Raw genomic sequence first — 25,237 nt, 5'->3', positions numbered from 1 at the left:
AAACACAAGCTCCTTCAGAGCAGGGACTATTTCTTAAACTTCCCGAGTGACTGATGTAAGGGCTACCTACATACAATATACTATGTTGAATTGAATTGGTTAAAAGCCCTTTCCTGGGAACCTGTCAGACCACAGTTAAGGCCAAGTGGATCAAAGGCAACTATAGAATAGCCAGAGGGAACAAAAAGTCAAATGATCCTGGGTGGGCCCCGTGTTTGGCTGGTGTTCATACCAAAGTCCTCTATCCCTGAGAGACACAATTCATTTACTACAAATTCCTAAACTGAGGGGAATTCACATTGATCATTTTATAGAATTTCCAATTTGACAACTGAATTCTATCATTCTAAAAAAAAAGGTTTATTTCTGATCTGATCCACGACCCATTTATTTCACTTGGAGTGTTGCGGGGGGTGGGTGGGGGGTGGTGGGCACACACACTTTTCTCCTCTCCCAACTTGGGTCCAGTGCTTGGGGGCCTGCAGATGAACTGACAATAGGTGAACAGGAGAAAAGACAAGATTTATTTACACATGGGTAGGGGTGGGAGCGCCCAGTGATTGAAAAGTCCTGGAGTAGCCAGAAGATTATGTCTCTCAATTTAACAAAAGGGGGGAGGGGAGATTAGGGCTTCAGTGGGAGAGCATAGCAGGTTCTACTGGGCTTTTTGATGCTAATAGAACGGGCAGTCTGTCTCCGCCAGGCAACTAAATTAGCAGTCAACTCCTTTCGAAGAGTTAATGGTAGTTGTATTTTCAGGAGTCTCTGTTTTAGTCAGATCGAGAGAATTCCAGATACAATTTCGTATGCATCTTTTATAGGTCAAATGTTTCCAATAATCTTTATACCAACTCTGGAGGTCCAAGTGCGTCCCCACATGGGAAAAGGTCTTGTCCCAATGCCTAAAGAGAGAAACCTTTCTTAGATCCCAGGAATGCGTCTAAACAGGCCCCTGTGACAGCGATTCCAGGCAGGCCAAGGAAGGTCAGAAAGAGATCCTTTCAAAAGCTCAGAGATGGCAAAGGAGAGGCGGAGGCATCGTCGCCGTTTTTCTAGGAGCGCGTGGTGGTGGGGGAGAAAGTGCATAATCGGTCCCGGCCAGGCGGTCCGCGAGCTGGGGCCTGTGGGTCCTATGTGGGGAACTTCGGGTAGCATCCGGGCTCCAGCTTGACGACTCAAGTTTCTTCCCCAAACACAGGAGATAATAACATTCCCCTCTAGGAGTGGCCGAAAAGGGTGACTACCACCGGAGGCTGGGCTCCCAGCCCCGAGTTGGCGCTTGCGAGGTGAGTTCTTTCCCTGGAAGGGTGGGGTGGAGACAGGAAGCCTCCAGGGGGCTCCCCACCCGCCGCACGCGCCGCCCCGGCGGGCTTATAAATAGCGCCCCGGCGCCTGCAGATCACTGTGGTTCTACTTCTTTCGGAAGAAGTCTCGCCCTGCGCGGACCGGGAACCGCGCCCTCGCCAACCTAGAACCCAGCGGGAGCCGCAGACCGCCCCGCGCAGTTGGCCGCCTATCCACTCGGTTGCCGTCGCGGTTGACTTTAAATCTGAACACAGCGGTCGGGGTCAGTGGGACCTGCCCTCTGGACCCGGAGCCGAGTGGGAAACCGAAAGCGCTGGGCTCCGCTAACGGCGGCGGGAGAGCGCGCGCTCGCGAACCCCGCGCCCCGCCCGAGCGCCGCCCGCGCCCGCCCCCGGGCTCCGTAAGTTTCGATTCCTCCCCGAGCCGAGTCGCGCGCCGCGGCCAGTCCAGCGCAGAGCAGCGCCATGGCGGACCCGGAGGTGTGCAGCTTCATCACCAAAATCCTGTGCGCCCACGGGGGCCGCATGGCCCTGGACGCGCTGCTCGACGAGATCGCGCTCTCCGAAGCGCAGCTCCTCGAGGTGCTGGAGGCGGCGGGGCCCAGCCGCTTCGTGGTGCTGGAGACCGGCGGCAGGGCCGGGGTCACCCGGTTCGTGGTGGCCACCACCGCAGCTCGGGTCTGCCGTCGCAAGTTCTGCCCGACGGACTGCGGAAACCTGCACCTCTGCAAGCTCAACCTGCTTGGCCGGTGCCACTATACCCACTCGGATCGGTGAGTGCGCCGCTAGGGAATGGGCGGCTCCCGGGTCCCGGGTCCCGGGCTGGGAGGACGGTCGGGGCTGCTGTCCACCAGGGTTGCGCCCCCGGGGCACCTCGCACCCCACAGCCTTTGCTTCCAGCCCCTCACTTCCCTGCGAAGAGCTCTTCCTCCAGCGCCTGCAGACTTTTCCTGGAATGTGGCTAAGGCGATATTGCCTGGGGAAGACTACCTTAAACTCTCTGCTCCCTTAATATACGGTGCGTTGGAACCCGCCACGGCCTAGAGACTGTGAAGGCAGGTTTGGGAAGGAAGGAGAGCCTCCTCTCCCCGGAGCTTGAGTATATTACTAGAATGTTCCCTCTGCTACCTCTGTCCCCAGGCGCGCTCCCAGCACCCCCACCGCGCCGCGCACCTGGGCCGTCTCCTTTCCTCTCTTTGTCCCTTGTCTGATATCTGATGCGCGTCCGCACCGTCGACTAGAGTGGTCCCATTCGCGGTTACCGATGATGTGTTGTCTCCCCGCGCTCCTTCCTGGGGGCCTCCTCGTGGCCGAGCCATGGACCGCCCGCTCTTGGGGCCACTTTGAACGAGCGTGGCCTACCTCCCAGCAGCTCTTTCTGTGTCCCCGCTTGTTCTTTATTGCCTCAAGGTGTGCCCCGAGGTTTGGGTTACGCTTTTTGACCTGTCTCCCATCTCTCCCTAAGAGAGCCCATGCGTCTGGGTTCAGCCGTCACATCCACCAGGATGGCCCCCACGTGCCCCTCGGCCTCCCGGGCCGCCCAGGCCTTCCCGCCCAATCTAGGCTCTCGGTCTCCCTGGGTCTGAGCAGCGTCCGTACCGGGATAGGAGTCAAGCTCATCTTCCTTTCCCCAGGGCAGGGTATCTGACACTCCCCCCAACCCCCTTTTCATCCTTCCCAACACCTTCCTCACCAAGGGCCTTCATTGAAGTCTCCCATCCCCTGCCTGCCTGGTCCTCCGGTCCATCTCCCTTCTGCAGGAATGCCTTGTTGAATTCGTAAATGACTGTCCCTGACCATAGTCTTTCTCCCCAACTTTTCTGTCCCTAGGTAGTGCTGCCCAGTTATTTTTCTTATGTAGTACTTTTCACCCTGTGCCCTCCTTAAAAACTTTCAGTGACAGCCTAGTGTCCAAAATGGTGGTCACCAAACTGTTGAGAAAAACTTTCGATTACTCACCTCCAATTTTATATGTGTAATAAAATATATATAAAAGACATGTTTTAAATGGATGAGGCAGTTGATATAATATTTAAAAATATTTTTGTGTGTGTTTAGGGTAAAACTAAAAAAAATTTAAAAAGTGCTTGAATGTGCTTTGTTGTTTAAAAAATATATATGAGTATGTTGTGAGGCACCAATGTGCAAGTATTTTTGACTTTTAGGAAGCTGTGTGTACAGAGGGAGAGAACTAAGTCACAGCGAGGATGAAGTCAGGAAGGAAGAAAGGATGGAAAGAGGGTGATACAAAGGAAAGGAAAGGAACATTCTAGTAATAGAAAGGCTTTGTTATTTCTTTCTGTTGTGAAATTTTTTTTCGCCAACTTATGTTGGCTTTAAGACCTAATTAAGTTTTAAATATATATGCTTCTTTTGATTTTTTTACTATAGATATTTAAAAACTATATTAAAGTAATGAAAAGAGAATGATGAACCCCATGTACACATCATTTTGCTTCAACAGTTTTAAAATTATAGACAATTTCATTTATTCCTTCCTCCCTATATCCATCCCCAACTCCAATGTGTTATTTTAAACCCAAAAGAGTTCATTTGCTTCATAAATACTATCTAAAGCAGTGATTTTCAACCTTCTTGATCTCGTGACACACAAATTACTGATATTCTTCGGCACACAAAGATTTTGTGCTGATCTGACCCCAAAAAAGGTATAATTTTAATTCATTCACATCAGACAGCTATTGTGGATATGTTTCATAAATATATTTAGAAATTTTGTTTCAATTTCTTATACACCAACTTTAGAAACATTAGTTTAGAAACTTTAGTTTTTTGAACTTTATTTTTTGCCTGGTTTAAGACATCAAAACCATCTTAAGGTCACAAATTGGGTTGTCAACCTTTACTTTTCTATATTTTAAAATAATATGTATATATAATATAGGGATAATTTGGTCAGTGAAAGTTGGAATGGATCTTTTGGGGAATTCATTAAAGTTACTTTTTTTAATGAAGTGATCCATTCTGATTTCTTACATTTATTTGTCTTGTAATATTTTTTATTAACTTTTATTTCTTTTACATCACTTTTGAATTTGAGAATTACAAATTTTTAATCCATCAATGTACATTGCGTCTTCATAATAAGGACCCTTGGGAGAATTTTTTTTTCTTTTTGCCTTGGAGCCTAAAAATATGTTTTTCTCCCAAGTATGTTTTAAAAATGTTCTCCCCATCTTAGCAACTTATAAAACCTTATCTTCTAAAACTTGAAGTGTGGGAGTCTGAGGACTTGATTCTTTGATCACTGGTTAATTACCATTCAGTTTGGTAAACTGTTCTGTTTGAGGACAGTTTGCATTTGGCTGGATTTATAAAACTGCTTCTGTGGGGCTGTTATACGTAAATGGGATCTCTCCTGTTCTGTAGTTCATCTTTTCTCTTACATCACCTTTAGCCACACATTTTAGTCAGCAACATGGCTTGCTTTATTGTTGGGTAATTATTTGTTTTGGTGCATCAGCTTGGATATTGCTGTTTGCTTTGCTGAAATATTATGCCCACTGGTGGAGTTCTAATCCTAGTTCGGACACACAAACCATAACTAGAATTCACTGGACAAATAACCATGAACCACGCACTCTAATGAGCACTTTAGAATAGGTATCCAAGTTAGTCTTTACCATGATTTTTGAGGTAGGTATTTGTAAGCCCCACTTAATGTAAGGAAACTCAGGCCTAGAGCTGTTTAGAAATTTACTGAAGTTCACATAGCAGATAACTGGCAGAGTTGGTGTTGAGCCTATATCTGCATAACTTCTTGACTAGCTGCTTGTGTGGTCAAATAGCTGTGTGAAGTGTGATCTTTCATTAATACCAGTTATTTTTTTGCAAGCATGATTTCTGTTTAAAGCAGGTGTCTGTGTATTTTCGACCAGCTTTGTGGTTTCTGCTCATGTGGCTGTTTCCTCTGTGCTCTTTCCTGTTTGTATGCCTTCTTTCCCCTGTGGTGTACTTTGGTTGAGCATAGGTAGGTGGAGAGAGGGTTAGTTGACTGCCTCATAAACTGAAAACAAAACAAAACAAAAAATCCGCAACCACCCAAAAGAACAAAAAGTGCAAAGAATAATATAACAAGCACCGGAGTATATATATTCTGAGTATATTAATATAACAAAAGTTATATTATATAAAAGAATAAGCTCATAACTCATTTTCCAGATATATATAAATAAATGTTTGCATCTTTCATTTTTGCTTATCTTTTAAAAAATATATTTTTATTGATTTTAGAGAGTAAGGAAGAGAGAGAGAGAGAGGCACATCAATAATGAGAGAGAATCATTGATCAGCTGCCTCTTATACAGCCCCCACGGGGGGTCGAGCCTGCAACCTGGGCATATGCCCTGATTTGCAATCAAAACCTGACCTCCTGGTTCATGGGTCAATGCTCAACCACTGAACCACACCAGTCAGGATAGTTCATTAATTATAACAGCTGTGTAGTATTTCATCATATGATTTATACCACAATTCAGTACCTGTTCTTCCAATAATGAGCACTGGGATATTTCCAGTTTTTGGCTACAACAAACCATGCTGCCAAAAATATACACTTAAGATCAATTCTCTCAGCAAATTTTAATATACATTATTATTATTATTATTATTATTTTTTAAAATATATTTTTATTAATTTTTCACAGAGAGGAAGGGAGAGGGATAGAGAGCCAGAAACATCAACGAGAGAGAAACATCCATCAGCTGCCTCCTGCACATCTCCCACTGGGGATGTGCCCGCAACCCGGGTACATGCCCTTGACCGGAATCGAACCTGGGACCCTTCAGTCCGCAGGCTGACGCTCTATCCACTGAGCCAAACCGGTTTTGGCAATATACATTATTATTAACTATGGTCACCATGGTGTACCTTAGATCTTTAGAACTTACTTATAACTGAAAGTTTGTACCCTTTGACCAACATCCCTCCCCACACCCCTGACAATTCTACTCTCTTCTTAAATGATTTTGGCTTTTTTTAGATTTCATGTTTAAGGGAGATGATGCAGTATTTGTCTTTCTGTAACTGGCTTATTTCACTTGGCATAATGTCTTTTAGCTTCATACGTGTTGCCACAAATGGCAGGATTTACTTCTTTTATGGCTGTATAATGTTCCGTTATATACATATATACCACATTTTCTTTATCCTTTCATCTGCCCATGGACACTTAGGTTGTTTTCATGTCTTGGCTACTGTGAATAATGTTGCAATGAGCATGGGAATGCAGATATCCCTTTGAGATAGTGATTTCATTTCCTTTAGATATATACCTAGAAGTGGGAGGGAGAGAAGGAGGGGAAAAGAGAGAGAGAGAGGGAGACTTTCATGTGAGAGAGACTCAGTGATTGTTTTTTTTCTGTATGAGCCCTCACTGGGGTCAGGAACAGAACCTACAACCCAGGTACGTGCCCTTGACCGGGAATCAAACCCACCAAGACCCTCTGGTGTGTGGGCTGGCTCCCTAACCACTGAGACACATTGGCAAGGGCTGGTATTTCTTGTTTTATTTTTTTTAAAATATATTTTATTGATTTTTTACGCCGGTATTGTTTTATTTTTTAAAAAATATATTTTATTGATTTTTTACAGAGAGGAAGGGAGAGGGACAGAGAGTTAGAAACATTGATGAGAGAGAAGCATCCATCAGCCGCCTCCTGCACACCCCCCACTGGGGATGTGCCCGCAACCAAGGTACATGCCATTGACCGGAATCGAACCTGGGACCCTTCAGTCCGCAGACCAACGCTCTATCCAGTGAGCCAAACCAGCTATGGCTGGTATTTCTTGTTTTAATTATTTGAGGAACCCCCATGCTGTTTTCCACAATGGCTGTACCAGTTTACAATCTCATCACCACTGTGGTACATTTGGTATTTATTTTTCTCATTATTTTTCTACATATGTGTGTATTTCTAAGCAGTATTTAGGATTGTTTTGCCTGTTTTCAAGCCTATAAACGTCATCAATACAGTTGTATAAATTTTTGCTTTGTTTTCTCTTGTTTGTGCAGCATGATGTTTCTGAGACTCACCCCTAATACACAGAGCCCTATTTTGGTACCACCTTGAGAACTGGGCAAGATGGACTTCTGCCCTGCACCCTCTGCTCTACAGGCCCTAGTTCCAGCCCTCCTCCAGTTGTGTCCTTACTTTTTAAGGAGCCCAGGAGGCCAAGGAATGCCTCATCTCCTTCTCAGCCATGCTCTAGTTCCTGGGACCCTGGAATTCCCAAGCCTATTTCTGGAGCTTGTGTGGGCTTCTTCCCCAGGTCTTCATACATGTGGAAGAAATTTGGCTGGCATGTCCATTGCCTTTGCATGATTGCATGAGCAGTGTGGCACAAGAGCCTGAGTTGGGAAGAGAAGTAGTAGGCTGGAGCTGGGAGCCTAGCTGAACTTTCTTCGTTCTGTTATTTCTTACCATAGAACTCTGAGGTCTGAGAATTCTAAATTCCAACTTGGCCTTCCAAGTCATTATGAAAGTACTAGAGGCCTGGTGCACCCGGTGCATGGATTCGTGCACTGGTGGGGTCCCTTGGCCTGGCTTGCACCCTCTTGCAGTCCAGGACCCCTCCTGGGATGTCAAACTGCTGGTTTTGGCCCCATTCCTGCAGGCCAGGCCGAGGGACCCCAGGGCCTCTAGTATGCATGTAAGATCTTTGGTTAATCCCTTCCCACCTTCCCCCCTCCCCTCTTCCCTCTGAGATTCATCAGTCTGTTCCATGTGTCCATGCCTGTGCATTGAGCATCTGCCCCCTGGTGGTCAGTGTGTGTCATAGCTACCAGTCGAATGGTTGAACAGTCGCTTAGGCTTTTATATATATAGATGTTAAGATAGGAAGATAGAACATGTTTTATTGAACCATTTCTTAGCTTGATTAATTAGTTTTAAGTATTTAGACACTTGGTGCATGGACCTCTATTTTATTTTGCCCCAGTCCCACAGATTTTAGGAGAGTGACTGCTCTAGTTCATTCAGATGTATAGCTTTCTTTTGTATGAATGTACACAATTTGCATATCAATTTTCATATTTTTAAAGTGTAGATTGTTTTCTTTTTTTTATAAATTGTTTTATTGCTTAAAGTGTTACAAAGAGTATTACATATGTCTCTCTTTTATTTGTCCCCCCGTCCTTGACAATCCCCTGGCCTCCCCTACCCCCAAAGTGTAGATTGTTTTCAATTTTTTGCTATAACAAACTGTGATGTGTTGGACATTTTGATATATCTTTCCTTGTGCACACATGCAAGAGTTCCCTAGGTATCTAGTAGTGAATATCCAACCTTAACCTTTTTAAAAAATGTTTTTATTGATTTTTAGAGGGACAGAAAGGAAGAAGGAGAGACACAGCCCCCACTGGAGATCGAGCCCACAACCCAGGCATGGGCCCTGACCAGCAATCCATCCGGCAACCTCTTTGTGCATGGGTTGACGCTCAACCACTGACCCTCACTGGCCTGGCTGTTTCCATTGATTTTAGAGAGAGGAAGGGAGAGGGAGAGACAGAGAGAGACATCAATGTGAGAGAAACATGGATTGATTGGTTGCTTCCTGCTTACCTCCCAAGCATGGATAGAACCTGCAACCAGAATCGAGCCCACGACCCTTCGATGCACAAGAGAATGCCCATCCGACTGAGCCACACTGGCCAGGGCTGTATACCAAGTTTCATCCCTGCAGAAGAATATGAGGGTCCCTTCCTTCATTTCCTTGCCAATTGGTATCATCAGCCTTTTAAAATTTGTTCTAATACCAGGAATGTGAAGTGTACCTCATTGTGGTTTTAATTATTATTATTTTTAAAATATATTTTTATTAATTTCAGAGAGAAAGGGAGAGGGAGAGATAGAAACATCAGTGATGAGAGAGAATCATTGATCAGCTGCTTCCTGCACGCCTCCTACTGGACATGTGCCCTTGATTGGAATCGAACCCAGGACCCTTCAGCCCGTAGGCCGATGCTCTATCTACTGAGCCAAACCTGCTAGGTCTGGTTTTAATTCTTTCTATATTCTGGCTTGTAGCTCTTTTAAGTCACATTGCTTGTCTTACTTGGTGTCTACTTCTTAGTAGTTGCTTATTTGCTTTTTTTTTTTGGTCATCTTAGTTCTCTGTAATAGACTTTATTATTATTATTTTTATTATCATTGCAAACTGTATATAGTTCAGTGGCAATAAGCATACCCATGATGTTGTGCAACCCTCACTACCGTCTAGTTCAGAACATTTTCATCTCCCCACAAGAAGCCATACCCATGAGCAGTCACTCCTCTTCCTCTCCCCAGCCCACGGTCACCTCTGACCTACTGTCTTTGCAGATTTGCCTATTCGGGATGTTTCCTCTATATGGAATCATACAAGATCTGTTGCATTTTGTCTGGCTTCTTTCACTTCGGTTTGCCTTTTACTTTTGTATGTCACATGTCATTTGTGTGGGTGTATTTACCCAGGAGGTGTCTTCCTGGAAGTTCCTTCTGTTGCTCATTGTGCTCTGTCCGTGCAGTCATGTTGTTAGGCCGACGGCCTTGGGGACCTGCTACTTTCTGTGACATCAAGGCACAGATGTGTGTACCCTGTAAGAATCATTTGGAAATTTTCTTTTATTTTTTTATGTTTTTGGTACGAGAACATTTATTTGTTAAATCACAGAGGCAGAAGAAGTAGTTTCTACAAGAAATGGGCTTAGGCCAGGCCAATGTGGCTCAGTGGTTGAGCGTTGACTCATGACCCATGATTCATGAGCGTAGACCCATCGAACCAGTTCCATTCCCTGTCAGGTGTCAGGCTTGATCCCCAGTAGGGGGTGTGCAGGAGGAAGCAGATCTTTCATTCTCTCTATCCCCTCTCCCTTCTCTCTCTAAAAAAATCAATAAAAACATATTTATAAAAGAAGAAAGAAATGGATTTAGGAAGCAAGTAGGAGGTAAAGGAATGGCTGTTGGAGCTTGGGAGTGAGGAAGCTAACGGTAACCTGCCTGGGGCAGGGAGGGAGAGGGAGAGGGGGAGGGGGAGGGGGCAGGGGGAGGGGGCAGGGGAAGGGAAAAGGAAAGGGAAAGGGAAAGGCATGGGCTTGCTCCCAGGAGGGAGAGTGCTCATTTGGAAATTTTTCTCTTTATAGATTCTCTGAGTTTATTTTAATTTGATCCATTTTGACTATCATTTTCTGCAGCTTTCTGTAGACAGTAAGAAACCACAACCTTATAAGTGATACTGAATCATGATAAAATCCAAAATAGTGATAAATAGGTATCTGATAACAATATTTTCTACTTTAAAAAAAATAATTCTTTATTGTTGAAAGTATTACATATGTCCTCTTTTCCCCTCATTGTCCTCTCCCAGCCTGCCCCCCCCCCATCCTCCCCCCCCTCCCCCATTGTCTGTGTCCATTGGTTATACTTACATGCATACAAGCTCTTTGGTTGATCTTTTATCCCCTCTCCCCCCAATATTTTCTACTTTTAAACAGAATATAGAGATGGCAAAAATAAATATTTACAATAAGTATAGATTTGTTTTCCTTCTATAAAAGGGTTCTAATATGCTTACTGTTTCTGACCACATTTACTTCCAAACATGTATCTGTTGTGACCTTTACCTGTAGGCTACTTTGGAATTGGCAAGGCCCCAAGATGGGGTGGGAAAGGAGTAAAAGAATCCAGAAGGACCAAGGATATCAGGCCCAGTGAGAAATCAGTTTAACCAAGTTGGAGCAGGGAAGCTGAACTAGGATTGGAAGGAGAGAGTAGAGACCTATTTTATGATCTTTTAACACTCCCCTACTGAGAAGAGACTCAGTATATTTCAGACCAACTCAGAGCATTGGGTTAAGAGACGTCATCTAGAGAGAAGTGGTTTCTGAACAGTTTTGATTCCTTGCCCGTCAATAGACGAAATTTTGATTGTGTACACCTATCCTATATAATAATAGAGGAATGTGCAAATTGTCCGGTACGCTGTAACATCATGACCGCTCAGCAGGAGGCATGCACAGCAGGAGTGGGTGGGCGGGGACTTCCATCACTAGGAGGGCTTCCACGCCTAGCCCAGGGCAGCTCCCAGCGGAGGTGGCCCCCACGTGGCCTGGCCCAAAGGCCACCTGACCCAGGGGTGGCCCCCGGCGGAGGCAGCACCCGGCAGAGGCGCGTGCAGGCCTGCCCAGCGCTGACGTGACGCTTCCTGCATGTGTTCCTGACCTTCCTGCATGTGGCGCTGCCTGCGTGCGTCTCCGCCCAGAGCTGAGGTGAAGCTGCCTGTGTGTGTCCCCACCCAGCGCTGACATGGCGCAGCCTGCGTGCATCCCCGCCCAGCGCTGACATGACACTGCCTGCCTGTGTCCCTGGCACTGCCTGCGTGCGTCCCTGCCCAGTTTATTAATAAATTTCTATATTATTTTCATACACATTTTACTTATTTTTTTTCATCTCTGACACTTCTATTATAGAGAAAGGGCAAATAGCAATATTAAAATATTTTTTCTAATTAATTCCCTTTTAATGTGCATGAATTTTGTGCACTGGGCCACTATTTATGTATATATTTATTTAATAATGTAATGTATATGTCTTTTTTTTTTTTTAATACTCACCCTGAGGACATGCCTAGAGAGAGTAAGGGAGAGAGAGAGAAAGAGAAACAAGTATATGAGAGAGAAGCATTGCTTGGTTACCTTCCCTATGTGTCCCTACCTGCGATTGAACATTGTGGTGCACAGGACAGTACTCAACCAACTGAGCCACTTCAGCCGGGCATAACTCTTAATTTTTATATTAAACATTTGATACATTTTTACCTTTTAATAAAACTTTAAAATCAACCTTATTGAGGTATGATTTACATACAGTAAAACGTACCACTTAAAGGTACAGTTGAAGAGCTTTGACAAAGGGATACACTCATGTAACCACCATGGTCAAGATAAAGACTATTTCTTTCAGTCCTAAAGGCTCTCTTGTGCCCCTTCTAAATGAACCAGTTAATTGCCTCTCCCCTCAACCCAGGCAATGACTTTTTCACTCTTTTAGAAAATAAGTGAGAGTTGTGACACTCCCCTCCGCCCCCCAGTGCTGATGGATCAATCTTGGGTGGCCCCCAGCGTTGGAGCAGTACTTCTGGAACATTGCTGTGTATCTGGATCACCTGGCGGGGGGTGGGGCGAGCTTATTAAAATGCCGCTCCCCAAGTCACACATCAGAACTTCTGGTTCAGAAGGAGTCGGTTGGGGCCAGGATCTGAATCTGCGTTTTTTTGGTGTTTTTTTAAAATATATTTTATTGATTTTTTACAGAGAGGAAGGGAGAGAGATAGAGACCCAGAAACACTGATGAGAGAGAAACATCGATCAGCTGCCTCCTGCACATCTCCCACTGGGGATGTGCCCACAACCAAGGTACATGCCCTTGACCGGAATCGAACCCGGGACCCCTCAGTCCGCAGGCCGACGCTCTGTCCACTGAGCCAAACCGGTTTCGGCTGAATCTGCATTTTTAACATCACCCTGAGGATTCCTTTGCAGAGGCTCAGGGACCACACTTTCAGAACCAGGACGTGAGGATCACTTCCTGGTAGAGTGAGAAGGCAGGTTGTATGTGTGGCTTCTTTGCAGGGGTGTGTGTGTGTGTGTGTGTGTGTGTAAAAGAGAAACAGGTTCTTTAGTGCAGAGTGAATGAAAATGAAGAAAGTGCTGTTTTCTCCGAGGTTAGGTGACATATTCCTTGCTTCTCTATGGGACTGTTGTAGTGTACCCCGCGAATCACACAAGGACGCCTCAAGAGGTCGAATTAAGGAGCCACATTTATTTCAAAGCCGGCGACTACGAGGGGGCTAATGCTCTCCAAATCTCATAGTGCCTGAGTGATGGCAGTAGCCACCTTATAAAGGCAAAAACCACATCCTGCTAGACATTGGAATGTGGAATTATCTTGCAAAAGCAGTTTTACAGAAGCAGAATTGAGCAAAGTTAATCATCTTTAAAGGTTATCTATACTTTCATCTCCTGGAGCCACTGAGTCACCAGAACATTCCTGGAGACACTGAGTTAAGGAAAGCAATTTTGTGGTTCTGGTCCTCAGACACAGGAGAATAGCCTTTGTGATGTGGGCTGGCAACATAATGGGGTGATTTATGTGAGTTCCCAGGTCTCCATCTGGAAACTGAGGTAACTACCCTATTGTTTCAGCAGGTGTGTACAGAAGCCAGAACAGCAGGGTTAAAATTCAAACAGCAGTTTTTACCGAGATGAATGTTACTATGCTTCATTGCTTCAGTACAATTGACTGGCGATACAGGAAATGAGGACATTCCGGTCACCCCATCAAGAATGTTTCTTGAGCACATACTTTGTGCCGCAGACAGTAGACTATTCTGAAGCTTCTGCCCCTCCCTTTCTCTCTAAAAGAAATCCTCAAATACGGTTAAGCAAGTTAATATTTCTCTCTATTTTAATATTCTTAACTTCCCAGGGGATCCATGTTGGAAGCTTGGCAGTGGGAGAAGGGGGGTGCGTGTGCGAGGAGAGTAGCCTTGTCTGACCTGCTTCGTCTAATCAAGATTTTGGCAATACTGCCACCACCTCCTACTCTACTCTTGCCACTCCCTACACTTTTTCTCCATCCTGATATGGATAGCACCCAAACTTTGCTGCCCATTGGAATCACTTGCACAGTCTTTAAAAATTACTGGTGCCCGACTCCTACCCCCTAGACATTCCGATTTAATGTCTGACATGGGTATTGGGATTTTGTAAAAATCCTCACCTGAGCATATGTATGTTGACTTTGAGAGAGAGGAAGGGCGAGAGAGAGGGAGACATAGATTTGCCGTTCCACTTACTCATGCAGTCACTGGTTGATTCTTGCATGTGCCCCGACGGAGGAGACACTCCGCAGCTGCTCACCTGGACGATGCTCTAACCGGCTGAGCCACCGGGTCAGGACGAGGGTTTGCTTGATGGATAACATATTATTCTTTAGGCCAGTGTTCTCTAGATTGTATCTCTCACACATCCCTTTTCACCTGGCTTATATTATGGTGAGCTACTTCCTGTTTTCTGTGCAAATTAAGTACCTCTTTGTTTTTACCAACCCCCCACCAGGTGTTGAGAAGCTGAGAGGGTGAGGGAGAGATGGGAAGGAGTATTTTGATACAAATTATTGTAAAAAAAGACTAGACTCTCCCTTGGTTATTATCTTTCCCCCCCGTTGGTCCGTTGTGGAGCCCAGAGCTGCTGCTGCTGTGTTTACCGACTTGTGAAATGGAAGAGACCAGTTCAGGAACCTAACCCACAGGCCTCATCGGACCACTGCAGCCCTGGTTCTCAGCCCCAGGGCCCCACTTCCCGTTGAGCTAAATCTTGAGCTAAATCGGTCTCTGAGGGTGTGGCCCAGGTTGAGGTATTTCCAAACACTCCTGGCAACCTAAGAAACGCTCAAACCAGTAGAAAATCTGTATGAGTTTAGCTGAGCCAAACTGACGACAAGGGAAGCAAAATCTCAACGGATTGAGAAAATGCTCTGCAAAATGGCAGTTTTGCGTCTTACTTTCGACATTGCAATCAAAGGAGGAAGTGCAAGGGGGTTACAGGAAATCCACTGGTGGTAGATTGGGAAGGTGGGAGAAAGCAGAGCGGGGAAAATCTCTAGAATTGGATAAGAAGTAAAAGGAATAGATACATTTTTTACAGAGGTGGGTGCAGGATAGGTAACAGTTAATTAACATAATAAGGTGAAGATTTGTGGTCTTTGCTCTGGTGTGATTGTGCTTAGAGTGGTGGGGAAAGGGAAATTACTTTGATATTCCAAAAAAATGTTATGGTAAATTAAAAAAAAAAAAAAAAAAGACCGTAGACTCAGTTAAGGTAAACATTGACCTTTGTTAGGGAAAAATACTGGCCTGGGACGGGACTACCACCACGAACTGTTTTAGTTAAAAAGTTACAATTGCAGACTATCCTATGTGGCTACTTTTGGTCTCTGAGTTTGTCAGGCTGCATGTAGGCCTCCCCTGAGCTTGTCAGGTTTAGTATGTGGCGCCTTTTTCGTCCGGGGATGACACCACTCCGAAGGTGGGGGAGGATGTATTTGCCAGGGTTAAAAGAACATTTTGTTTTGTGGCTGGAAGAGCAAAGTGAGGTCATTTGCGTCTATGCGTTTGGCCTCAGATTCCTGAAAGAAACAGTTCTGCCTCTTTCAAGGCCACCTCTGCTGTTTTTAAAGGCTATCTTTTATCCCAACTCCTGCTGTGTGAAGTTTATCTGCAAACAATTGTTTTTCCCTGGGCAGTTCATCATGGTTTGTAGGCGAGCTCTTTACTGTGCTAGGAGGTGGGGAGTCCTACGGCTGCAAACCAACCTTTTGGGGGACCCCATTGTCCTTTGTTGGAGAAGGTTGAAAGGTTCAGAGTGGGCCGGCGATGCGCACCTATGACATGAGGCTATAGTGTATCAAAAAGTGTTTATTTCAGGCGTCTGGGTGCAGATGGGTGCAGACTGGGCTGAGTCCGATGAAGGGGAGTCAGCAGAGAGTGTAGGAAGGGGGGAGACTTTTATCAGCCGTTGCTGGCTGCAAGCAGTTTGGTGGTTGGCAGACATAAGGGTCTGGTCCTTCGTTCCTCTCACTGCCAGGTATCTTCTGGTTTATCTGACCTATGCGGTGCTCAAGGCATCGTTGATGTTTCTAACTCTCTCCCCCTCTTCCTTCCTCTCTAAAATCAATAAAAATATATTTAAAAAAAATGCAAATTCCCATTCCCATCCCCCAGACCTACTGATCAGAAACTCTGGAGGTGGGGCCCAGCAATCTGTGCTCTTACAAAGCCCCTAGAGCAGTGGTTCTCAACCTTCCTAATGCCGCGACCCTTTAATACCGTTCCTCATGTTGTGGTGACCCCCAACCATAACATTATTTTCGTTGCTACTTCATAACTGTAATTTTACTACTGTTATGAATCGTAATGTAAATATCTGATATGCAGGATGCATTTAGGCGACCCCTGTGAAAGGGTCGTTCGACCCCCAAAGGGGCGCGACCCACAGGTTGAGAACCGCTGCCCTAGAGGCTTCTGATGTGGGTTAAAGTTTGAGACTCACGCAGTGGGTCTGGGATGGGGCCTGAGGATTTGCATTTCTGACAGCCTCCCAGGTGATGCCTGTCCGGGGACCTCTCTTTGAGAACCGCTGCCTTAAGAACCCCAAGAAGCCATAGGAGAGTTTCACACTATTTCGTGGCTTAAGCCCACTAGCCGGTACGAAGGACCTGGAGCTGGGACAAAACGATCAGAAGAAAGCGCAAAGGAAGCTTCTGCCACCTTGAACCTGAGCATGGAGGCATCAACCTGCTACACCCTGTCTATGGTTTACACCTGTGGTCGGCAAACTGCGGCTCGAGAGCCACATGCGGCTCTTTGGCCCCTTGAGTGTGGCCTTCCTAAGCCTTAGGAGTACCCTAATTAAGTTAATGACAAGGTACCTACCTACATAGTTTAAGTTTAAAAAATTTGTCTCTCAAAAGAAATTTCAATCGTTGTACTGTTGATATCTGGCTCTGTTGACTAATGAGTTTGCCGACCACTGGTTTATACGCGTCCTCTCTCCTTGGACTCTGCTCTCAGTTTTCCATTTAGTACAGTGGCTTAAGTAACCCAGAATGGTGCTTTTTCCCCCTTCTTTTTTCCTTTCTGACTTGGAAAAGTTTCAGATGTCTGTTTTTGTTTGTCCAGATTGGGTTTTAGTTTGTGTTTTGCGATCTGGGTATTTGAGTCATCTTTGATTTCTCATTTTACCCAGCCTTAGTTTCCCAATGTAAACAGTATACTGTTACCTTAGGATTATTGTGACAAATAAATTAAACAACAAAGTTCCTGTCACTTAGTGAATATGTAATAAATGTTAGTTTCTGTACTTCTGGTCTTACCCCCAAATAGATGAGCACAGTCCCACCCCCATCCTGTGGCTGATCAATATGCCGAAATTAGGGCGAAGATAGAGAAGTCTAGGGAATGTGGGGAAACTGAGCAGGGTTTCCGAGGGAGCGGGGTGCGGGGTGCGGGCTGCAGGTCAGAAGCCAAGGCTAGACATAGACGTTGCAGACTGAGGCTGGGTTCAAGGTGCGTGTCCTGGAATCTAGAGGGGCGAGCGGTTTGCCCGAGGATGGAGAAGGGAAATGAGAAGTGAAACTGGATGGGCAGCGGGTGTTGGGTGGGCTCTTCCTCAGGCGGGGTGTCCTGGCTGAGCTTGGAAAGGCCTGGAACGCAGGCTTCCAGCAGAGGAGCCCCCATTAGGCCGCCTGGCTGCCCGTAGTATTTAGAGGAAATACTGGCTCCAGGGAGCTTGGATGTGCTCCACTCCTCCGTTAGGACACGACAGACACCTAGTTGTGACCAAAGCTGTGTCTCTCTGGGACCTGGAGAGGGCTGGGTCCTCTACTATGGCCCTTTTCAGGTGGCAGGAGAGGTGCCATAGCCTTGGCTCTGTGTTCAGGATGTCTGGATTGGAGCTAAAGGGAAAAAGATTCTTAGTTCCCTCTGATGAACCCTTGTTACTTATCTCCCAGGCAGAGGGCAGAGCCTGTCTAGCTAGTGGTGGGGTGTTTCAATGAGGTTCTTTTCAGCTCCATAGCAAGAGGATCATTAATGGCATCGGCCAGTGGAGTGAGATGCCCTATGAGGTAATGAGGCTCGCACACAGCCTAAAGCTGTGATGGAGGGGCTTTCTGTTCTGGGTGGAGGCTGGGCCCTTCTTGCTGTAGCTTCTCTTCAGATCACCCCCTCCCATGGGGCTTGAGGGAGTGATAAGGTGGAGTCTTCGCCCAGCTGCTGAGGGCTCTGGGTGGTGAGGGTTGCTGGGGAGCAGTTATCTGAAACCACAGAACCCAAAGCAAGCAGAAAGCTGAGGTCAGCCTTATCTAGAAGTGCCAGAAATGGCTGAAAGCCAGGGCCACCTGGTGGAGAAAGCGGGCGAGGGCCGCCTGAGAAAATGGCTGGGATAGAGGCAGTGCCAGAGCCTGGCTAGCTGCCCTTGACTTCTCTGAGAAGCAGGGTGCGTGGGAGGGCTGCAGGGTTGTGAGGGGGCTGGCAGTTACCCATTCTGTGATTTTTCTCATGAAGGCTCCACCGCTAGATCTGAAGGCAATTCCAGAGAATTTCAGAAATGCCTTACACACAGGCGGCAGCACGAGAATGAGTGACTTTCAAAGATTAATTCTTAGAGAATAACTTTTACCTCAGATGTTTACATTTAAAAACAAATGATCAATTTCAGCAAGATCATTTTGCAAAGTCATTGGCATTTCTTTTTTCATAGTAATAATGAACTAAAAAAATAGTGGCAACAGATAAATGTTTACTATTTGGGAAACGAAGGAGAACTGTTAAAAGAAAGATTTTAATTCTCAATAAGGAAAATAGTACAAGGCAAATAAATGGAGATATTTATTAAGTGCAAATTAAAAATATAAGTCTAATTCATACCTATTTGAAATAGCAAAATAATAAAACTCAACGTTAATATGCTTGTGGGGAAATAATCACACTCACATATTGGTATGTTTTCTGGAGAGCAGTAGATCAAAATGAAACACAAGCTGCCAAGAAAATAATTGTGTCCTTTGGGAAATACTCCCAAAGGAATAATCCCAGGAAAATAACAGACAGGAAGAGAGCTTATTTGTATAAAGATAATTGTAGTCACACTATTTATATAGTGAAAATCTGGCCATAACCTAACCACCTGATAATTTGATAATGGTTGTGCAAACTAGAAAATAGAACATCCCATCATATTTATTTTTTATTGATTGATTTTGAGAGAGACCAAAACATCAATTTGTTATTCCACTTATTTATGCATTCATTGGTTGCTTCCTCTTTATTTAAAATATATTTCTTTATTGATTTCAGAGAGGAAGGAAGAGGGAGAGAGAGATAGAAACATCAGAGTCAGCAAACTATGGCCTATGGGAGGAATCAGGCCTAACACCTTTGTTTGTAAATTAAATTTTATTGGAACATATAAAAAAAAAAATGATGAGAGAGAGAGTCATTGATGCCTCCTGCATGCCCCCCACTGGGGATCGAGCCCACAACCCAGGCATGTGCCCTTGGCCGGAATCGAACCTGGGACCCTTCAGTCCATAGGCCAACACTCTATCCACTGAGCCAAACTGGCTAGGGCTGGTTGCTTCTTTTATGTATCCTGACTGGGGATCGAACCTGAAACCTTGGCGTATCAGAACGACACTCAAACCAACTGAGCAACCTCGCCAGGGCAATATCCCATCATATTAATAACTATTAAAATCATAAGTCTGAGAACTTTGGTGATACATTAGGTAGCATATGTAGATTAAAAAGTGGAGTGAGTTTGTTCTGTAGACATTGCTAACTGTCAAATTCTGTTTGTCTGATGAAACTATCAGTGTTCTCAGGGCTTCTCAGTGATCTCAGTCAGTGCATCTTGGACTTCAATGTGATTTCATCATTTGGAGATATTGTTGGAAGATGGATTTTGATTCAGTAGGACTAGGGTAGGGCCTGAGATTCTAAATTTCTGACAAGCTCCCAGGTGCTACTGGTTCTCCTACCACACTTTGAATAGCCAAGATCTAAATCTTTGCCACTTAGTATGGTGGCCACTCGTTATATGTGGCTATTCCAATTTAAATTAATTAAAATAAAGTAAATAGAAAATGCAGTTCCTAAGTTTCACTAGCTCTATTTTAAATGCTCAGTAGCCATGTAGGGCTTACATCTTGGAAAGCTTGGATGAGAGAGCAATCTCATTGTCAGAGAAAATTCTATTCGGGATAGTGTTGACCTACATAATCAAAGACTTAAAGTGAAAGGGGTTTTTATCTCTTTCTGTAGACTTCTTTGAATTCTACCGTTAAGAGCTCGTTATATTCCTTTATAGTCACAAATTATACAGGTATACATTGATATATAAGATGAAGAAGAAATAAAGCAATGAACACTTTTGTGTAATTAAAATCGTTGATAAATGGAATTCAGTTTTCTCCCTGACTCTATAGTCAGTCCATAAATGTGTTATTCTCATTATTCTTTGTCTCTCGTTGAGCAATCATTTCTAATAAATTGGTTTCAGTTTTTTTTAAAATATGTTTTTAAAAATTGATTTTAGAGAGAGAGAGAGGAAGGGAGATAGAGACAGATAGAAACATCGATGAGCGAGAAACATTCATTGGCTGCCCTCGAAATGTGCCCTGTCTGAGGGTTGAATTATGCCCTGACTGGGAATTATACGGGCAACCCTTTGGTGCATGGGAGGATGCTCCAACCAACTGAGCCATTCTGGCTGGGCCATCAATTTATATTTTTAAATTGCAATTTCTAAGCAGGACCAACCTGTACTAGTTATCAAAGGATGTGGGTCTTGGTTTCCAAAGACTGAAAGTTCCCTGGATGATTTTTAAAAATTTTTGTGAATTGGAAATACTGACAATTGTCATTTTTTCCCCCCCAGACATTTGTGCAAATATTCTCACGATGTTCTCTCAGAAGAGAACTTTATAGTCCTGAAACGTCATCAGATCTCTGGACTGAACAAAGAAGAATTAGCAGTGCTTCTCGTCCAAAGTGACCCTTTTTTTATGCCTGAGGTAAGTTATGATTCCTTGGTTTAAAAAGCAGGAAGAATGTGTAATTGGCAGTGTTGCATCATGGATGTGTTCGAGTGAGACCAGGAAGAAACTCAGCACCAGGGCTCTCACGGGGCAACACCAACAGATGGCTTCTGTTGGATGACCTAAGAGATTCCAGCAATTTACTTCCTGCTTGAAGGGTAATAAGAATTGGAGCCTGGAATGTCTCCTCCGCTAGGCTGCTAGGGAGCCTGGTGTGAGCAAGTGTGATCTGAAAATGCAGTAGTAGGACGAACTGAATGCTCGCTCCATTTATGTATGTATGTATGTATGTATGTATGTATGTATTTATGGTTTTTTAAAATATATTTTTATTGATTTCAGAGAGGAAGGGGGAGAGAGAGAGAGCGAGAGAGATAAATATCAGTGATGAGAGAGAATTATTGATTGGCTGCCTCCTGCACACCCCACACTGAGGATCGAGCCCACAACCTGGGCATGTGCCCTAACTGGGAATCAAACTGTGACCTCCTGGTTCATAGGTTGACGCTCTACCACTGAGCCACGCCAGCCGGGCGTCTGCAGACTTTTAAACTAGCGTCCTCCAGTCCTGCATCAGATGGCCTGGCCTCAGGCATAATAATGTTTCTTCTGCCCTCCTTTCAGTAGGAACTACATCTCTGTAGAGCTAGATATACCTACTTCCATAGCCATACAAAATTATCTTCTTTGGTTGATCTTTTGAGAAGCTTTGCCACATTCTGTCTGGTAGAGACTTGATTCTGCATTTTCAACGGTTGCAAGTAAGACCCGCCTGTCTTCTTAATGAATTGATATCTCCTGGAGGTGCCCTCATAATGGAGGGAGGGCTCACCTTGGGTCCTGTTTGGTCCTATCCGTAGCTCACCATTTTACTCTGATTCTTCCAAAGGATTATCAAATTCATATTTCTTTTAGTGAGTCCGCAGGTTCCTTCTGCCCCAAAGCCATGATCAATTGAATATAAGTCATTGAAGACGGGGGCATACGCACGCATTGTCCCCTTTGGTATATGCTTCTGAAATTTCTGTGTACTCAAACTTGCCTTAATGAATGTGTAGCAGACACAGGAAGGATTTTTGTCTCTGACTCTCATTCTCTCCTCTGTAGATTTGCAAAAGTTATAAGGGAGAAGGTCGAAAGCAGATTTGTGGCAATCAGCCCACGTGTGAAAGACTCCACATCTGTGAACACTTCACCCGAGGGAACTGTGGTTTTACCAACTGCCTCCGGTCTCATAACCTAATGGACAGAAAGGTGCTGGAGATGATGAGGGAGCACGGACTGAGCCGGGAAGTGGTGCAGAACATCCAGGACATCTGCAACAACAAGCACAGCCGGAGAAGGCCCGGGTTGAGAGGTGAACCCTGTCTACTTGTAAAAAAAAAATATATATATATATTTTTATTGATTTTTAGAGCGAGAAGAAGGGGGAGAGAGAGAGAGAGAGAGAGAGAGAGAGAGAGAGAAACATCAATGTGAGAATCTAACATTGATCATGCCTCCTGGGGATTGAGCCACAATTTTCATGGTGCATGTGATGACACTCAACGGACTGAGCCACATTGGCCAGGGATATACTTTCTACTTTTTAATGGAATAAAGAGAAATCACAAGGAAAGAAAAATCACCTACAATCACTCTACCTCACCACGTAAAACCATCTTCATTTTCCCTTCGAGACCTTGTCCACATTCATACACAATTTTTACATAATCACAGGGGTGGTCAAAAGTAGACTTACAGCTGTTTGTATGGAAAATGATGCAATAATTAAAAACCAATCAGGTTTTAAAAAATGTTTATCATTTTCTTTTTTTATACATTTGTGTGGGTTTTTTAAAAAAAAAAAAATATATATATATATATATTTTTTTTTAAATATATATTTTATTGATTTTTTACAGAGAGGAAGGGAGAGAGATAGAGAGTTAGAAACATCGATGAGAGAGAAACATCGATCAGCTGCACATCTCCTACTGGGGATGTGCCCACAACCCAGGTACATGCCCTTGACCGGAATCGAACCTGGGACCTTTCAGTCCACAGGCCGACGCTCTATCCACTGAGCCAAACCGGTTTTGGCAAAATATATATATTTTTTGATTTCAGAGCGGAAGGAAGAGGGAGAGAGAGATAGAAACATCCATGATGAGAGAGAATCATGGTGGATCGGCTGCCTCCTGCAAGTCCCCCACTGGGGATCGAGCCCACAACCCGGGCTTGTGCCCTTGACCGAAATCGAACCTGGGACCTTTCAGTTCACAGGCCGCCGCTCTAGCCACTGAGCCAAACCGGCTAGGTCTGTTATTATTTTTCTAAAAGCTACTTGATAAAGCTTATTTTTTAAAAATAAAAATTTTTTTAGATTAACCAGTTGTTTACATTTTGTCACAATTGTTTCATTGCTTTCTATCTCTGTCCATATATATGCTCACACATATAACATTTTTGTGTTTAAAACATTTGAGGTATGCTGTCATCAGGAGACTCCACACCTAAATATCTGAGCATGTACCTCCTCAAGGCAAGGTCATTCTCTTACATAAACCACAATACAATTACCATAGGAAATTTAGCAATTAATACATGCAATTTATTTTATTGTTCTCAATACTGTTTCTTTAAAAATGTGTTTGTTATTTTTTAAGTTGCAGTAAAGTAGAAGATACAATTGACTATTTTAACCATTTTAAGACGGTGCAGTGGCATTAAGTACATTCATTCACATTGTGTGCAAGAATCACCATCATCCATCTCCAAAACTTTTTTTTAAAAAATATATTTTGATTTTTTTACAGAGAGGAAGGGAGAGGGATAGAGAGTTAGAAATATCGATGAGAGAGAAACATCGATCAGCTGCCTCCTGCACACCCCCCAGTGGGGATGTGCTCACAACCAAGGTACATGTCTTTGACCGGAGTCGAACCTGGGACCCTTCAGTCGGCAGGCTGATGCTCTATCCACTGAGCCAAACCAGTTAGGGCTCCAAAACTTTTTCATCTTCCCAAACAAATTCTGTGCCCATTAAGCAATAACCCTATTTCCCCCACCCTTGGGAACCATTTTCCTTTCTGTCTCTATGAAATTGATTACTCCAGGAATATCATAGAAGTGGAATCATACAGTATTTGTCTTTTTGTGACTGTCTTATTTCACTTAGCTTAGTGTCTTCAAGGTTCATCTAATCCATGTCAGAATTTCCTTCCTTAAAAAAGTTATGGCCCTGGCCGGTTTGGCTCAGTGAATAGAGTGTCAGCCTGTGGACTCAGGGGTCCCGGGTTCGATTCCGGTCAAGGGCATGTGCCTTGGTTGTGGGCATATCCCCAGTGGGGGGTGTTTGGGAGGCAGCTGACCGATGTTTCTCTCTCATGGATGTTTCTGACTCTCTACCCTTCTCCCTTCCTCTCTGTAAAAAATCAATAAAATGTATTTTTAAAAAAAGTTATAAATATATTATGCCTTGGTGGGTGTGCTCAGTGGTTAGAGCGTTTTTCCATGTACTGAAGAATATTGGGTGTAGTTACCGTCATTGGCATGTACCTGGGTTGCAGGCTTGATTTCCAGCCCTGGTTGGGGCACATGCATGAGGAAACCAATCAATGCGTCTTTCTTGCATTGATGTTTCTCTCTTTCTCTCTCCATCTCTCTCTCTCTCTCTCTCTCTCTCTCTCTCTCTCTCTCTCTCTCATTCCTCTCTCCCTTCCACTCTCTCCAAAAATAAACGGGAAAAATATCCTAGGGTGCAGATGAACAACAACAATAATTGTGTAAAAATGCACTTAATATAAAATTTACCATCTTGATCATTTCTAAGTGTTCAGTGGCATTAAGTACATTCACATTGTTGTGCAACCAGTCTCCAGACCTCTTTTCATCTTTCAAAACCAAACTCTTATTATAATCACTTTCCATTTCCTCCTCCTCTCAGTTCCTGGTAACCACCATCTGGTTTCTGTTTCTTTGAATTTGACTTCCATGAGTGGAATCACACAGTATCTGTCTTTTTGTGACCTCCTTTTTTCACTTTGCATAATGTCCTCAAAGTTCCTTTAGGCTGTGGCCTGTGTGAGAATGTCCTTCCTTTTAAAAGCTGAATAATATTCTGTTGTATGTATACCCCACATATTGTTTATCCACTCATCATGGGTATTTGGGATGCTTCTACCTTTTGGCTATGGGAATGTGTTAACGCTGTTCTGAACACGGGTATACACTATCTCTTTGGGACGCTGCTGTCAGTGCTTTTGTGTATGTGCTCAGAAGTGGGATTGCTG

At 44.3% G+C, this 25,237-nt stretch overlaps 1 protein-coding gene across 1 annotated transcript in view; it reads left to right on the top strand.

Annotated features, from left to right (window-relative positions):
- Positions 1–585: 585 nt before the first annotated feature.
- The window catches only part of LOC132242814 (zinc finger CCCH-type antiviral protein 1-like), a 60,127-nt gene continuing 35,475 nt past the window's right edge, over positions 586–25,237 (top strand). Inside the window, exons 1-3 of the mRNA XM_059711922.1 lie at positions 586–2,077; positions 20,804–20,939; positions 22,071–22,320. Coding sequence (XP_059567905.1) covers positions 1,770–2,077; positions 20,804–20,939; positions 22,071–22,320 — 694 coding nt within the window. The 5' untranslated portion in view covers positions 586–1,769. The remainder of the gene's footprint in view (positions 2,078–20,803; positions 20,940–22,070; positions 22,321–25,237) is intronic.

This window comes from Myotis daubentonii, chromosome 10, assembly GCF_963259705.1.
Source record: "Myotis daubentonii chromosome 10, mMyoDau2.1, whole genome shotgun sequence".
Lineage (NCBI taxonomy): Eukaryota > Metazoa > Chordata > Mammalia > Chiroptera > Vespertilionidae > Myotis > Myotis daubentonii.
This window is presented reverse-complemented; position numbering and strand designations above follow the sequence as displayed.